Here is an 18,461-nt window from a genome sequence, read left to right as displayed (position 1 = left end):
TTCTGTCGGCCTTCTGGTAGAGAATTAATGTGAGTGTACATAGATTGTATGATGCTGGCAGATATTATAGTTCCATCGACTTTGGTGTCTTTAATTAGCTTAAGTTTCTCTATAGAAATCTCTGAATCAGCTATTTTAATACCCATCAAACTGGGATTGAAGTAGCTGCTGGCAGCCTTTTCCATTAACAGTTTAATTCTGGTGTTTGTTATTGGGGCCATGCATTAAGTTACCGAGAGACATCTGGATATAGTAGTTGTGTTGCCATCAATTCAAATAATACTTAGAGTCAGAAACTGAGTCTTGTGTGCTCAAAACAAAGTAAATATGCCCTCGACCAACCTGACATGATAATCTGCTGGAAGAGAGATGACAGTGAAAAGCAATCACAAACCTTTTAGTCTGATCGTTCTCAAGCAAGGGTAATTTTATATTCTTTTTATTGATAGAAGTAGGAATCAAAAGTGCACTTGTAATTGAATTGCCCAGAGTCTCCAGAAGGCAGATGTGAGCAAAAAGAAATCTATGAAACCAATTGCAATGATCTCATAGACTAGTACAATTTGTGCCAACACTTAGCTTTTAGGTGCAATAATGAACTGCCCTTTGGATATGACCTTTCCAGCCCACATCTAAGAAGACGTGTCTTTTGAATTGTTTTTCCAAACGTAAAACATAAAATAAGAAAACAATCCTGCTAGCTTTCCAATTTGTCTAAGTACATTTCTGGAAAGCTTATTCTGAAAGGTAACTGCAAATATATAATGTAATGTCACAGTATTTTGGCAGACAATATATTATTTATCATTTCCTATTCCAACTAATGAAAATCTCTGCATTATTCAGAATGCAAAGTTAAGCCTTGCTCTTGGACTGAAAGCTGTCAGCCAGCCTGAAAATTAATAACAGCTATCTGCTTTTCTCCTCTGCACTGCTAAGTGCTTCTATGGGACTAACATTTCAGTGATGGACATTTCTGAAAGGTCCTAAATGCCTGAAAAAACATTTATTTCCAGCCACCCATCTTCTTAGTTACTTCTCGGCTTCTTTTGCTATTTCCCACAAAGACCATGATAGCAGGTCAAAGAGAAGAAGAGCTCACCAAAGGAAGAGTGCTGATGAGTGGGGTCAATACTTTCTATCATTCATTTTCATGAAAAATCTACTTATATATATGTTTTTATTTCTTTTTAAAATATCTATCAATCTCCATGTATACTTTTGTGAAGCCAGGATATTTAGAATGTGTAATCACAAAAACCTGTCAACATCTTGTTTGTGAATCATCTACGGTATTGCTGAAAATGAACTTGTGAGCTTGATCTATCTTGTCAAATTTACTAAAAAGAATGTTTTCATTCAGGAAGATGTGGAGGTGAGGCAAAAGATGCTGAAAAGAGTATTAATTTGTGCAGTTATAAATATTGCCAGGCTATTTCAGAGGGTCTGTTGCTAGCATGACTCCTTCTATGCCAACTTGCCAATTACAACTCGAACATCTGTTTGGACTCACAAAGGCCAGTCTGGGTTTTAGATGTTGAATGGTGGAAGAAAAGTATATTGAAAACCCTACCAGTTTTAAAAAGAAAATGAACCCCCACATGTGGGTTCAATATTTTGCATTGCATAGCTCAAAGTAGCTCTCTTTGTGCAGTTATCTGACCCTTTCTATTCTACTTTTTGGGAATTTTTCAGTGGAAGGAAGCATGACTATTGGAAAAATATCCCATATCTCTACTGCTCTTTGAGGCTTCCTGCAGACTAGTATTCATGTGTTTGCCTCTTTACCCATGAGTTCCTTTTAAAAGAATAAGGTGATATTACCATAGCAATGATGTGAATTAGGAATAAAAATAATCCCTATGTCCTCCTAAAAATTTAGCTTTGTAAAGGATGGAGAAGACAGAGAGCAGTAGAGTAACCCTGGCTGGAGGGAGAGGAGAGAAAGCAACAAAGGGCTGGATGATCCTCAGAATAGAAAATGGGTTGGTTGTCTTGTGAGCCTTGAAATATTTGCATATTTAAGGGTGGAGGAACAGAAGAATTTTCTGAGTCAAAAATGGAGAAAGGCATGAGACTCGAGTAAGCCTGATACTGTTGTCATAGTCGACATTTCAAGAGTCATGGTATTTGTGCAATAAACCATTAAAAATCTCCTGGTTCTAAGAGGGTATTTCTTTTAGTAACCATATGGTGAGTTTCATGTAACTATCCTCACCACAGTTCAGATACAGAACCTGTAACATTTCTCCTAATTTGCCAAGATGACTACCAAATAGCTACAAAAGTATTAGCAATTAGAATAGATCTGTGAAGGCAGGATCTTTACTTTGGTCCCTGATAGAACCATAGAGCCTGGAAAAATGCTTAACATCCAATTAGGAAATGTTTGTTGGGTATATATGTTAAATGTATTCTCTTGGCCTAGCAACTTATTTTTCAAAGTGTATTTCAAGAACCCAAGATTTTCAAATCTAATGAAATGACTATGTCTTGTGTTTAGAATTTACTGAGATGCCTGAGGCATTTACAAATATTTGTGTTTGGCAAATAGAAGTCCTGTATCTCTTAATCATAAATGGATGGGATTTTTGTAATTTAGAATGTCAAGATATAGGAAAATGAATTAAACCTCCACTATACCACATCAGAGCAAGAGCTTGTCAATTCCTGGACAAGACATCTCAGAGGGATCAGGACTTGGAAACTAGCTGCATTCACAGAGTGAATCCCAGTGCAAAATATGGCCAATGGGACTGACCCATTGTCAAAGAGTCAGGCCCAACAGGGTGGTGATTTTGGCCAGCCCACACCTGGGAAAGTTGAGCAGCACAGCATAGGATCCTAGCTACAATGTTATGATTCAGAGATAGACTTCCAGTCCTTTGACAGGTTATCAAGACAGTTTCTAAGGATAATATTATAAACACCCAAATACCCAAAACAGTGAACCACATGGGGATTTCCACAGGGGCAAAATAGAGAGCCCCTTTTCTAGAATCAGCTCCAAAGTCAGCGCTGTACTCACAGTGAAAGGGAGCCTAGACGAATGCCTATCTCACTGACCAGGGACTATCTACAGCCATACTTTTCTACTCTCCTCACTTCCTCATCTCCAACCACATGTGTTTTTTCTAAGTCTATGCTTCTTTTCCACACCTCCTCACACCACGCTCTTTCAGACAGTCTTGTTCCTTCTGTTGACTCACTAACGTGATACATCTTTCAGATCTCAGCTTGACTCTCTCCCAATTTGACCACTTTCCTCCTCAGGCTAGATGAGGGCATCTGTGATATATTATTACACGCTTTCATTGCACACTGCACTTGGGGACATTTAACACAATTGTAATTTTTACATCATGATATCCCCAAGGCGTAGCCCATTTCCTGACACAGTGGGCACTCTATACAATAGATTAAAAAAAAAACTGTAGGTGGCCCTTGCTCTACCAGTATCTAACTCTGTGCCCATTTACAAGTCATAGCACCTGTGATGGGATCCCATAGGCATTCAGCTCAATGGATACGGTCCCTGGGATGTTATCTCAAACAAATGGACTGCGAAGGATTTCCACCGGTAGAGATGGGGGAGAAAGTTCTTCTTTTTCTATATTCCCTATCTCCATTTATGTGAATGGTCATGCCTCACACAAGCTAGAATCTTGGGCATATTTCTCAACTTCTCCCTCATCTAATCAATCACCAAATGAGACAACTTCACCTCCCTTCAAGTCACTAACAGGTCCTATATGTTCTTTAACAGTCTTCCTGAGGACACCTTCTCCCCCCTCCCTCCCCCAGCTCAGTAGGCCTAAACATGTCTCTGACCCTGCTTCACTTGTTTCTTCATTAACAGAGTGCCCCACTCTAGAGGATAGGGTTCATGTCTCAACCAAGCTAGGATCCCAGGACCTGATTCAGTATATGGAACAGCACAGGCCATCAGTAAATGTTTATTCTACAAAACACATGGTAGGGAAAATGCTTCCATATATTTACATTATCTCTCGTCTATTGCCTCACACCTTATGAAAATTTAAATGTTCTATTCCCTGCACTGCACAAAAAATCTGATTAATTCATAGTAAAGAATAAATGGTTTGTGCACTTAAATTCCCTGAAAATTTTCATTGATTACAAACTGTGGCCTGCCTGTTTTGACACAAAAGGGGGGTGGTAATTTTCTGTTTCCACTTGAAACAGAGTGTTAGAAATGATTTAAATGAAGGTGGTCCTAACTCTACCAGTATCTAGCTCTGTGCCCATTTACAAATCATATCACCAGTTAGGGGATCCCAAAAGCACTCTCAAGCTCAGCGGTTGAGGTCTCTGTGGCTGGTAGGTTATCTCAAAGTACAACTGAGTGCCTTCCATTTTCTTCTTCATTCATTTACAAATGGCAAATGGTGGCAGCTGTTTCAACACATCCTGACCTCTCTGCCTTGCCTCAGCCCTCTGCACAGTGGCCTGCCTGGCTCTCTCTAGCCCCTGCTTCAGACAGAGGGGAGCTCTGTTATCACTGTGACCAAGGGCCCCACGCTGCGATCCATGTCCTTCGGTGGAGAAGGAAGAATGAAGGATCTGCCATCCAGATGGTACAGAATGGAAGATTCGGGATTTGGGGACCAGATGTGATTATGAGGGAGCAACACATTTAAAAATCCACAGCCTCACAGCCCCCAAAATGCACAGTAAGGAAACATGTGCTGTGAGGATTTTATGTGGACCCTGTGCGATGGTTTCACTCTGGGTTATTAGTGGGAAGATTTAGGAGCCCAGCAGGCAGAGCAGCTGACAGGGTTCTGCCAAACTCCCCTGTGTTTCCATTTTAATTCTAAATTCAATACCTTTATCCCAACTGCCCCCCCCCCTTCCTATCTCAGTCCTCCCACTGGGCTAGTTCTGCCAGCCCCACAGCAGGTACATTAGCGTCTCATCCTCTACATCTGTCTCTGTGCTGCCCACTGATGTGGAGAGAAGCATGCGCCTGCATCCACTGGCCCTGAGGCAACTTCACACTGTGACTTGTAAGCTGGCCACCCTGCCCTTCCAACCTCTCTCTTGGTCCTCGTCAGTGCCTCCTCCAGTTCCTTAAGACTGCAGCCTTCCTCTTTAAACCCAGGAGCTGAAGGCCTGAGGCCTTGATTTCCTTCAGAAAGCAGGATATCCTCTCTCCAGATGGGCTCAGTGAGGCAGAAGGACTACGCCCAGTAGCTCCCTTACAACTCTGGGGAAAGGTGAGCGGCTCTGCCAGTCTTGTAGGAACCAGCACCTCTGCGGCCCCATCTGGTAGTGCAACCTGGAGGACAAGAGATCTACTCCCTCCCCACAACTCTCTAGGAGACCTCCTCACTGCCCTGAGCCTCAGGTTTCTCCTATACCAAAGGTTATAGGCTCCCCTGGGGTTATACTGTGACCCAATAGTGATGGTGAGATACTGTTATCCCAATGTAGAATGTAAAAGAGCCTATTTAAAACAACAACAAACACTGCAGTCTTAGATTTTCCTAGCCTCATTTCAAAGACTTTGGAGACCCTACCCCCATTTTAGGGACATGAAGTGCAAAGTGGTGATGTAATTCTTGGTACCCTTTCCTCCTCCACCCTAAGGCTCTTCTGAAAGAAAATGAGTCCCAAGCCATTGGAACCACCTTCATTTATCCATTATTTTCTTTATTTTTCCTCAAGTAGTCCTTCATTCTGACATGTGGCTTTTGTGGCTTTCAATAGTTGTTCCATTCACTATTCAACTATTCTATCTATCTATCTATCTATCTATCTATCTATCTATCTATCTCTCCTCTCTCTTCCCTCCTTTCCTTGTCCAGTTTCTCCCTCCCACTGGATCTTTTTTCTTACCTTAGAGTCACATACTAAAAGAAATTACCCAGACTCCTCTGATATGCATTTACTTTCCCTGTCTCTCATGCTTCTTTCCTCCACATTCAGACTTTTCATTTTTGTTAAATAATTATCTTTATTTTTCCATTACTATTGACACACAATATTGTATTCATTTCAGGTGTAAATCATAGTGACTAGACATTCATATAACACACAAAGCGATCACCCTGATAAGTCTAGTACCCATCTGACACCAGGCATAATTACTACAATACTAGAGACCTGATGCACGAATTCATGTGGAGGGAGGACCAGGGAAGATTGGCTGGCTGTGGGAGCACACTGACCACCAGGGGCAGTTCCTTCATTGAGTGTCTACCCCCTGGTGGTCAGTGCATGTCATATAGCAACCAGTTATAACAGTTGAGTAGGCTTTTAGATAGATAGATAGATAGATAGATAGATAGATAGATAGATAGATAGATAGATAGACAAAAGAAAGAAAAAGAAAGAAAGAAAGAAAGAAAGAAAGAAAGAAAGAAAGAAAGAAAGAAAGAAAGAAAGAAAGAAAGGAAGGAAGGAAGGAAGGAAGGAAGGAAGGAAGAAAGAAAGAAAGAAAGAAAGAAAGAAAGAAAGAAAGAAAGAAAGAAAGAAAGAAAGAAAGATTACTGTCTATAGTCCCTAGTCTGGACTTTACATCCACGTAACTATGTTAATAACTATCAGTTTGTCTTCTTTATCCCATCACCTTTCTATAAAGTAGTCCAGGCTTAGTGTTCACTTTCTCACCTCTCAATTACTGTCAGCCCACTGCTGCCTGGCCTCCTGTCCTATATTATCACTGAAAATGCTCTCTCAGCGGCCAGCAATGACCTTCTAATTGTCAAAATCACTTAGATATTATCGAGCTTCATTATAATTGATGGCTTTGGTCACTGTTGACTGCTCCCTCTTTGAAAAATTTCCCTTCTGACTTTCCAGACAATCCCATCTTCTTGGGTTTTTCCAGCCAAACCCATCTCTTGAATATCATTTATTTTTATCAATTAAAAATTACTTCTAATATCCTGATGCAAACTAAGCAGATTTCTGATGCAACTACAGGTAACAAATTTTGAATACTCACCCTGGCTACTTTTGAAGTGTTGATTTATCATTGCTAGTAAGTCCTTAAAATGTGAACTGCTCTCCTTAGTATATAGCTTATACTCACGCTGTTACAATGAAGCATTTTTAGTGAAGTGAGACAATAAAACAGAAGTATTTTAAAATAAGACCAGTCATTAAAATGGGTGTTTAGCCCTTTTAGATAACAGAGTAGTGCATAACATTCTCTCTCTCTCTCTCTCTCTCTCTATATATATATATATATATATATATATATATATATATATATATATATATATATATATATATGTATATATAGTCAATCTTACAAAACATATAAAGAATCTGTTTCTCTACAATAACAAACAAACAAAGGCTATAAGAGTGGCTGTATATACAAAACACTGAGAGATTGCTTCTCTTGCAAACAGTTCCTGATCAGACAGAGAGACAAGACAGAGAGAAGGGCATGGGGCAGGGGAGAGTGCGCTGCATTCAGAAGGTGGGGAAGGTCTTCTCCCAACATAAATCTACAGGCAGGAGTTGGATTCGTGCATACAGAGGAGAGACTGGGGTCAAAGGCGTGTGCTGGTGCTGGCTATATTTGGGTGGTAGGGTCCCTAGAGCTTCTGTCTGCCTGACCCAGTCCCCTAGTCACTTGTTCTTCAGGCTTCAGCCCAGAGGGGGATTCTGGGTGGGGACCTGGGCCAGCTGGGACAACTGGCCAGAGAGGAAGGGAGGGATTGCTCCCTGGAGTCAGCTGTGGAAAATTGAAGCCTGCTTGGTGTGCCCATCCTCTTGCCTCTGGCTGGCCCGGTCCATCCTGCCACCCTCCCCACTTCACTTACCCCACCCAGAGGCCCACTGGGACCCAAGAAGAATATATGGAATACTCATTTTCATGTACTTTATAGTAAGTGCTTTCTAAACCAACAGAAAAAGTTAATTTTGTGTTCTTCCTGGAAACAATATTTGAAACTGGAATCTAAGTGATGTATGTGGGAGTATTCACATAATTTGAATGCCAACATGAAAATAAAGTTGGGAGAAGTAAAAGCATATTTCTCTCCTCCTAAATTATATGATGTACAAGGTAAAATCATTCTAAATTATACCTAATAGCCTTTCAGTTTTGTCCATATTTTTTTCTTCATGGAGGGAAACAAGATCTCTCTCTTTCTCTCTCTCTCTCTCTCTCTCTCTCTCTCTCTCTCTCTCTCTCTCTCGTTCTCTTTTTGATTGTAAGAACAGAGAGTTTACATTAGAGATCATGGTGTATCCCAAATACAGTTTTCTTTGCTACATACAGTTCAATCAATTGCAAAACTTACCAGGCTTTCCAGTCCTTATTCATTAAATTCTACCTTCACAAATTGTATGATAGCTACGTACCAGCCTGTGTCAGAGCCTAGGCAGCTATTCACTAAACCCATTTGTTCATTCTTCTCCCAGCAGGTCCCTACAGTTAGGTATCCCCAAGAAAACTGAATTCCAGAACACAGACAGGAGCAGAAGAGATGTGCCCACTACCAGGCCTAAATAACATCCCCATGTGGTTCTCATGTTCTTCCCCTTTCTACCTGGTGGATACAGACAAGCACAGAAGCTTTGGTAGCAATGTGTTGAAAACGGTCAAACCGCAGTAGTGAAGGGGCTTGGGTCCCTGAGCCATTGCTTGGAGGAGAGTTGACCACATGACTAGGGAACGCAATGATAAGTGCCTCTGAGGTGCAAGGCGCTGAGGAACACCCAGGAGGGTATGCCAGGGCCTTTCTAGGGATGCTCCTACCACTCAAGTGGGTAGAGCATTTCAGGCATTTCACAAATGTTCCATTGCCTCCTGGGGGCCAGGAAAGCTCTTAGAGGAGATGGCACTGAAGCCGAGACAGAAAGGGATAAAAAGGAGCCCGTTAGGTGAGAGGCAGGAGGAAAGCATTACTGAAAGAAGGAACAGCCAGAGCATGGGGAATTACTTCCTGGAAGAAGCTTCCAGGAAAGAAACAAAGGCTTTCAGAATTTGGAAACAGCCTAGGTGCCCGTCAGCAGATGATTGGATCCAAAAACTATGGTACATCTACACAATGGAATACTATGCTGCCATAAAAAAGAAGGAATTCGCATCATTTGCAGCAACCTGGATGGAATTGGAGAACATCATGCTGAGTGAAATAAGCCAATCAGTGAAAGAGAAACACCACATGACCTCACTCATTTGTGGATGATAAAGAACATTATAAATTGATGAACCAAGAGACAGATATAGAGACAGTAAAACAACAGGCAGACTGTCGAATTACAGTGGGGAGGGGAGGAAGATCTGGGGGAGATAATAGATCAACTGAGGACTTGTGTACATCCATATAGGTACAACCAATGGACATGGAACTCTGGGGAGGGAGGGTATGTACGGGAGGGAGGGAGGGGGGCAAAAAAAAAATCAATAAAATATATAAAAAAATAAATAAATAAAAAATAAAATGCAAAAAAAAAAAAAAAAGAAAAAAAAAAAAGAAACAAAGGCTTTGACTTCAGAAGCCGCTTCAGACTTGGTGCTCTGGAGGGTCCAAAGGTACCCTGGAGATTCCTGACCTGTTGACTCGCACAAGAATAGTGAATGAAAAGGCAGGTGGTATCCGGGACTTAATTTTGAACCCTGTGTTCAGCAGGAAGGATACGTGAGAATGAAGACAAGCATACCACTTTTCACATGCTGTGAGAGAAGATGGTGCACAGCCTAGCCTTAAATATTTTGTTTTCTTTTCATTTTTTTTAATATTTGCTTCCTTTTCTATTCATTCACCTACATGTTGATTTGGACAAGTAAATTAAATGTTTCTTTTTTTATGGAAGGGAAACAACGACGTAGTTATGAGTCCTAGAGTTGAAGCCAGGGTGTCTCGCTGACTGTGTTCTCCTCCTAATTGAGACAACAAAGATGAGGCAGCAGGTGAAGGCCTGAGTTCCTTTAGGACTTTCACTGCATTTTCCCCATTTTCCTACATTTGAAAGAAATACTTTAATGGTCAGTTTTCTGTTCCCTGTTTTGTTTTTGTTTTTTGTTGTGTGTGTGTGTTTACTTTTTTTTTTTTTAAGAAAAAGCCATGCTTTCGTAAGACACTACATTTCAATGGGCTATTCTTCCTCCCAGCAAGCATTCCTGCATGGTCGGTTTGGGAGGTGTCCCAATTTATTGCCTCTGGTGTCCAGTAAACTGGGAATGAGTGTCTGACTTTGCTCCGAAGGCCATGTTATTTCAGAAAGTTACAGCTTTCTTAAAATTGTTCTCTAATAAAAGCAAGTGCCACTAATTCTAAGTAAAGTGAGCTTTCCAAATAAGACCTGCTGTGAACAAATTTTTTAAAAAATGAGAAAGAAACTTCAGTAATAGGAGTCCATCATGAAAACTGTACATAGATGAATTTCTCAGGCATCACTGCTCATTTCTGATGTCCATGAAGGAAACTTTTCTGCACAGAAAATTCTATCTATAGCTATTCAGTGTTTAAAATCACCATGCAACTTATTACAGTGACACATTTTTTTTAATCCTGTGTTTTCTTTATCTTTAAGTGCTATATAGACCCTTCAGTATTCCATTTAAAAATCTAGTAAATTTGAATAATTGTTTCTTGGGGACTTCTTATTTCTTTTTATTGTGGTAAAATATACATAATGTCAAATTAACTATTTGAACACTTTTAAGTATGCCATGAAGTACACGCAGAATGATGGGCAACCATCACCACTATCTATTTCCAGAAATTTTTCATCATCCCACACAGAAGCTTTGAACCCATAGATAATGACTTCTCATCTCCCTCTCCCCATCTCACCAGTCCCTGGTAACCTCTATGTATTTACCTGTTCTGGGGACCTCCTATAAATGGAATCACACAGTATTTGTCCTTCTGTGTCTGACTTATTTCACTTACCATCATGTTTCAAAGTTCATCTAAATTGTAGCATCTATCACAATTTCATTTCTTTATAAGGATGAATAATATTCCATTAAAGTTTTAGTAACTTTTTGATCTACATAAATTCAGTAGTCTACATGTTCTCTTAAATATTATACAGCTTCAATAAAATTTTCCCATGTCTTTCAACATAAAATCATGAGTGTAAATTTAATTACCCAATTCAAATTTTGAATTGGTTTTACAGGCTGAATCTGCCAGGTCTAACATGATCCATCTGATTATGTTAAGAATCACAGAGATTTTACACACCAGGTAAACACAGATTATCCCAATGATTGTAAAATCCTAATTTGTACTTCATAAAAGTATTAAAATTGATGAATTGGCTTAATTTGTTCTCCCTATAGTCACTTCCCTCTTTTGGAAATGCATTTCTCCAATCAATAAGCATCTTAAACAATTTGAGGTTGCTGTGTGTTGAGGGATTTTTCAGCTGGGAAGCAGAATCTAACTTACAAGGGGATTATGAGTTTCCTTTACTTTAATCGATTTAACAGCTTTTTTTTTAATAGTTGGTGGAACAAGAGGAAATCTCATTCCATGTGCTTCAAATGTGACTAGTTCAGCAGCCCACAACACCAGGGCTCGGATGACATTAGATTTGAGTAGAAAGAAGAATTTATTCCTACTAAGAGTTTCTTTTTGGTTGCTTTTACACTTGCTAACTCTTTAAAACATTTTAATGTCTTCCAATGTGCTCAAAGGCACTTGTCATCCTATCTTTCAACACTCTGTTAGCATTCTATTTGCTTCTTTCTACCATATTACCTCAGAATTCTGTATTCTTTCTATTCTAGGTAGGTTGCCAATGCTTGTAAACATTTAAGCGTTTGATTGGATTCTTCATTTCTCTCATAACTCCTCTTGTTCTGAAGTCAATGACCTGTCCTGATCCAAAAGTATTTATAGTCCAGCTCACTTTAGAGCTTTAAACAAGCTTAATCAGTCCAATCTTTTGTTGATTTATTGATTAATTCATGCAAGAAGCAGTTGTTGAAAGACTTCTTTCTGTGTGTTAGACCACAAGGATACAAAAAAATATAAGACTTGGTCCCTCTCCCCGGAGATTTTAACAATTCTAGTAAGTGGGTCAGGCATGTAAATAATTATATAAGAATGAAGTGCAGATAATGGCCCATACAAAGTGAATCAGATGCACAGAAAAAAATAAACAGAGGCTGTGTCTCAGGGCACCAAGCATGGTTCCTCAGAATGTGTGAAGAATGTGGCATCACTAGGAAGAGAACAAAGAGAATGCATTTTAAATACTGGGGAAGGGAGGAATGTCGAAAGAGCTTGGGAAAACCATGGGACATTCTGAGATCTGGGGGAAACCTGCATTACACTGGAAGTGATGAGGAGTCGAGTATGTTCTGTTCACTACATGAATGGGAGGATCAGTCTTTCAGGGACCTTGGAGTCTTACAGCAGCAACTCCCAATCTTTAATATCTCGGCATTCACAGAGAAAGCTAACAATTATAAGGCACTTTGTGATTTTTTTTAAAAAAATTACTTTTCTGCCGGGACCGGTTTGGCTCAGTGGATAGAGCGTCGGCCTGCGACTGAAGGGTCCCGGGTTCGATTCCGGTCAAGGGCATGTACCTTGATTGCGGGCACATCCCCTGTGGGGGGTGTGCAAGAGGCGGCTGGTCGATGTTTCTCTCTCATCGAAGTTTCTAACTCTCTGTCCCTCTCAATTCCTCTCTGTGTAAAATCAATAAAATATATATATATTAAAAAAATTACTTTTCTTACAGAAAGAACTGACTGGTCCAGAGGGCTAGCTAACCTAATCCTCGCCCAGTGAACACGTACACATACACATAAACACCCATAAGCACATACATACACACACACACATACACACACACACACACACACACACACACACACACACTACTCCAAAGAATGAGAGAATCAATATCGTGTCACCTCTGAACCTACTCAGGTCACACCAGTTGGGATGCTTTGCTAGATCATGTGAAGTCAATGAATTGATTTAATCTTGAGAAGAAAATGATTAGATTCCATTTTCTTTGGGCATTCATTCACAGGAGGAGGAAAGGATTTATAAAAGAGATCTCAGAAGAAATGGCTTTTTTGTATATTGATTGTACTAGGAAAGGAAAAAACCTAAAACAATAATAGAGGCCATAAAACAAAAATAGAAAATAATAGTCAGAGGGGAAATATCTAAAACTGTAGAAGTAGACAGTAAAAAAGGAGTTATAGATAGATTTCAAAGGCAACATGTTTGTCACTTTATTTATAGAGCAAAGTAAAACATTGGCTAGATTTAAGTAAGAATAATAAAGATATATTGGGGGAGGGATTAAATAACCAAGAAAAAATATATTTCCTAGGGAAGAAGTTATAAACTGTTTAGACAAATTTATAAAACTGTTTTTAGCCCTTACCTTTCTGAGCATAATTTTTCCTCTCAACCATTCCATTCTGCTTTATTAACCCCAAAGAGATTTTAGAAATTCATTATTCCATTATTTAAGTATTATCCACTCTTAGAAATGTTTAAGTGAGAAGAAACTGTCCACACTGATTATGGGGAAATCTGACTCCATAAACCTGAACCCAGGAGAGGAACAAAAGCTGGAAATGTAGCGAAGTAACAATGAAAAGGGACTTTCAAAAATAGAAGCAAGAGGTGTGCTCAGGATTTTTTTTTAATCTTGTTTTCTCTAGAATAAAATGTTCTCCCTAATAAGCCCAGCAGAAGTGACAAAATGGCCTTCAGCCACCAGTGACTCTGAACAGATAGTAATTGAAAGATTACAAAAACTTTGAAAGGGCCTTCATTAAAGGCAAACTGTAGGTGGCCACAGTAAGCAGCCCTTCAATCCAATCACGGATGAAGACTAACGGAAGGGTTAAGCATATATAGCCTGTAGGAAAATATAGCGCAGTGTGTATAGGTTTAAGAAAGCTGAATAACTTTGAAGAGAATTAGAAAATGTCCTGTTAAAGATGATTCAAGTAAAAATGAAGAAACAAACTAGCTACTACTTTCTTTCCAAATATGAGAAAACAAAAACTAAGATGTGTATGTGGGAGCCAGAATGTTACAGGCATCTATCTGTATCAATGTGATATGATGCTTGCAAGTCAGAGGAGGAGGGAAGTCACAATGGTAGTTGCTTATTAACAAAGCACTCTGTGGAGACACTATACTAGCCTGGTTCCCCAGCACAAGCATCAAAGACAAAATGCTAAAGACAGTCCCTGTGATCCTTACAGAATAACTAGAATAATGATATCACTGCATCTAAAGGAATAGCACCAGAAACATTAGAGGAAAAGTGTACAATGGAGATATAGTACCTATAAAAAATCCTAGGAAGAGATTTGAAAGACTAAGAAAAAGAGAAAGAGATTCCCCCCCTCAGGGTTTGTGCTATTGTGTGTGTGGGGGGGGAGGAAGGAGTAGAGAATAAAAGCATTGCAGTCAAAACTAAACAAAGGGTGATGAGACTGTCATGTACGCTCTCAGCCAGGTCATGAGTGTGCACTCAGGCTGGTCACATGAGAACTGGGTGGGTCATTTGCCCCAAAGGGGACCTACCTCATGAAATAACATCAGCCCTGAAGAAAGGGCAAGCCTTGATTCTACTTGACTCTTAACCCCCCAAATTCTGCTTCCACTGAGCTTTATTTTCTTTCATGTGCTCATAGAAGGTCAAACTCCAGGCTTCAAAATGTGGTGCACTAATCAATTTCCCCTCCTCCAAAGTAGCTGCTCTTCCCAAATCTCAGAAGATTAAACTAGACACAAATTCAATACAGGTTCCTCAAGGACAGACAGTCTTCTGGGAACTACGGGGAAGAGAATGTTGGAATTCTGGCAAATCATTATCCCAAGCTAAACAAGGCTTTTGAAATTTTGGAAATCAATAGTTCATGAGAATGTGTCATCAGAATAAGATAAATGTATCAATAATATCAATAACAGCCTGCTGTTTGCTACAGCTTTTGTGTCCCACATTCCATGGACATTAGGTCATCTAGGGCAACCATACCCTACAAGGCAGTCATTGGCAAAATTCCTTAATGAAAGATATTATGATTTACATAGTCATTGAGATCATTAACTTCAAATTTAACAATAATAATAATTAATAATAAATTTTGAGTAACCTTATAAATAAATTTATGAAATTAGTAAAACCATATTGAATATCTATACATGTACTATATGTATATTCTTCCCCAAAAAAATACTGATGATATGATGAATTAGAGATATAGATGGCTAAGGAGTAGATTTACAGCAGTACATGAGTTTATACTTAAAGTAATGATTCTGTTAATGTTACATTCTAATGTTCAAATAATCAATATAAAGTTTGCTTTTTATTTTGTTTTAATGCATACTATATATGTTGTCTTTATTTTTATAATTTTATTTTAGATATAATTTTAATAATGTTAGAGTACTAGAATAAAACCAAAGCTTGCTGTAAAGTAATTAATACTTGTGATGTACTACAAAAAACACACAGAAATAATGAACTAAGATTAGCCATGGACATTAGGATTAGAGAAGAAATAGAGAGGCTGTGATAAAGACAGGGAGAAAAAAGGAATATTACAAGAACAGTGATTCTATGCAGACTGTGAGATGGTACTGTGCTACCAGAGAGGAGACGAAACCTTCTTTGCAAAAGACAGATACCTATTTGTCCAGGATGCTTTGAGGAAGAAGGCATGGACATAGACTATGTGACTTCTCAGAGGTCTTTCTAACAATGCAATAAATACTCTTAAGAATTAAATGGATTCTAAGAAGATACAGCTTTTGATATACAGGGGGAAAAGGCCATAGCTGAATGCCTACGGACAAACACATTATTTTAAATATAATGCTACTTAATGTGACTTCCTTTTTCACTAAACCAGCAATGTATGTGATTTTTCAATTCCTAAATGCCTGTATCTTTTGGTTTCTTAAAATGTCCCCATTTTTTTAACCATGAATAATATTTTGAGCTGTCCTTTATATTAAGAACATGGTTTTCCATTTTGTGATAGACAGGTATTTTTGTTAATATTATTTATATGTGTTCTACTTTAAACACCTACTATGGATGCGTGTGTTTATTTAGACATTTATTCATATCGAGCTATGTTATATTTTCAGTTGATTTCATAGGTGGACTTGATGCACACTCCTACTACCAGGATCATGTTCAGTTAAAGCCTGTTAACCTGTAAGTAAAGGTGTCATGAGATGGAAAATATTAATCCTTCTAACTTGGTCAAAACTAACCAATCCTGAAATAATTTGGACCTGCTACTACTAATCATTGGTTTAGTTTTCCACTCATATTTAAAACACACCTTTCACATGTAACCCAACATCATCATTATTATTCATTCCAAAAAGGATTTGAAATAGGTAGCATGAATTATGTTTCTAAAATGATATACATATTTTTTTAATCAGTAGTTGATTGCCAAAGTGGAGAAAAGGGGATTATTTAGTCTACCAAAAAAAAAAAAAAGAGAAAGAGAGATTAAATATGTGTCACGTGGGCAGCATGACTGAGGGAAAAGAGGAGAAAAACTAGGTTAGAATCCAGACTCTGCCTGTGTGGTCTCAGGGGCCTTCCTTAATATCTCTGAGACTTGGTTCTCTCACCTATAATATGATTCTGTTGCCCAAGATCCCCCTTTCTGGGACCCAAAGCCAGTTCTTTGTTCATTAGGTGTTGCAAAACCAATTATGAAACTGAAAATGAGCTTTATTTAGCAACTCAGTGGCCAGAGAATGGAAAAATGGGAAACTAGTAGTTCTCAGATAAATTTCTCATAGACTTGGGGCCAGAGATGTGTATAGAGGAGGAGAGAAATGGAGGAGTGGTCTAGGCAGTAAAGGGAATACCAGTGGTGGTCTTCTCAGAACCAGGATTTTGCCTCTTTTTTGGTTCTTTTATGACACCTTCTGTAGTCATCAAGGTGATACTCAAGAGGTTTGAGGTCTCCTGGAGGCCAATTCCATGGCTGTCTTGGTCTAGGATGTTTTAACTGGATCCTTGTGGGGAGGGAACTATTAACCAAATGCCAAACTGTTCTCAGAGGTAAACAGAGTTATAGTGGGGTAGGGCTCTAGCAAGGTCTCATGAGACCACTGTGGGATAGTGGTTTCATAGGGGAAGGACAGAGGATGGATTAAATGCAATAAGACATGTATAGTCCATGAAAAATCCCTTATGATTGTGAATAGTACTCAAATATTTGATTAACTATCACTGGAGGACATGGAAGAAAGTCAACAACCACAACAAAGGCCATCTCACATGGACATATTTAAATTGAGTATTAGGAAGAAATCATGGTGACCTGGTTGATAAAATTCTAGAAAACAGGTACAGGGACTCTATTCCTAGAAAACTCTAAGTAGCAAATGGATAACTGTATAAAATAATAGCTATCATGGGCTCAGACCTTTGCATGTATTATCTCACATAATCCTCATGAAAATACTATAACGCACCACTTAATACCCTATTTCACAAAGAAGGAAAATGAGGTTCAGAGACATTAGACAACTTTTCCAAAGTCCCATTAGTACTACCGTGTTTCCCCGAAAATAAGACCTACTTATAGGTTTCCTTCTGAGTGAAATATAAGGCATCCCCCCTAAAATAGGCCCCCCTAGACTAAACATGAGAGATTTGGTCCACTGATTCAGAAAGAAATGGAGTCACAAGAAATTCACCAGGAAATTCGGGAATTGGATTGTTATGATGATGTTCCAGGAGATGATGACATGATTGTCATTGAATAAATGAGTACTGTAGGATTCACAGTTTGTCTGGTTTGTGTTGACAACTACCATACTACCATACCGTATACAGGTAATAAATTTCCTTTATTTTCATTTAACAGTAAATGTGTACCATATTCTTCTTCATGGAAAAATAAGACATCCCCTGAAAATAAGACCTAGCGCATCTTTGGGAGCAAAAATTAATATAAGACACTGTCTTATTTTCGGGGAAACAGGGTAGGTAGTAGAGCTGAGCACTTTCCTGGATGGTGAGCTATCACTGTGCCTGATGTTGTGGACTTGCTATTAAGATGACCTTAATTCAGCCTACTATGTCAGCCAGGACTCTACAATCCTAAGGCAATAGGGGAAATGATGTAAAGCAGTCACTGGTGTAAGAAACATGTATGAACGGCTTCATTTGCTGCCTTTTTGCCATGGTGGTTCCTGCCCAAATCTGCAGCCCTCACCCGGCCTCTTTGGGGACTGAAGCCCTGAGAAGCCCACACAGGCTCCTCCACCTCTCCAGTTGCATTAATTTCCTTTTGGCAGAATGATCTAATGGAAACATAGTTCACAAATCAGCACTGTGCCTGTCACATGAGAGATGTTGAAATAAATGTTGGTTTTCTAAAGCAAATCCAATTTGGAAAAATATTCACCCTACACAACATTCCAGGACTAAGCAGTCACCACCTCATTACTCATGCTACTGAGTGCTCATAAATAATGGATTGCAAA

At 39.0% G+C, this 18,461-nt stretch overlaps 1 protein-coding gene across 2 annotated transcripts in view; it reads left to right on the top strand.

The window, feature by feature from the left end:
• NKAIN3 (sodium/potassium transporting ATPase interacting 3) overlaps positions 1 to 18,461 on the top strand; it is a 418,418-nt gene that overhangs the window by 392,053 nt on the left and 7,904 nt on the right. Inside the window, exon 6 of one of the 2 annotated variants that reach the window (XM_084865069.1) lies at positions 16,089 to 16,158. The exons of the other annotated variant lie outside the window; for it this stretch is intronic. Within the exon in view, the coding sequence (XP_084721195.1) occupies positions 16,089 to 16,158 (70 nt within the window). The remainder of the gene's footprint in view (positions 1 to 16,088; positions 16,159 to 18,461) is intronic. 2 annotated transcript variants of the gene reach the window in all.

The sequence above is a fragment of the Pipistrellus hanaki genome, assembly GCF_964339955.1.
Source record: "Pipistrellus hanaki genome assembly, chromosome: 17".
Taxonomy (NCBI): Eukaryota; Metazoa; Chordata; class Mammalia; order Chiroptera; family Vespertilionidae; genus Pipistrellus; species Pipistrellus hanaki.
The sequence above is the reverse complement of the archived record's forward strand: the minus strand, read 5'-3'. Positions and strand labels throughout refer to the sequence as shown.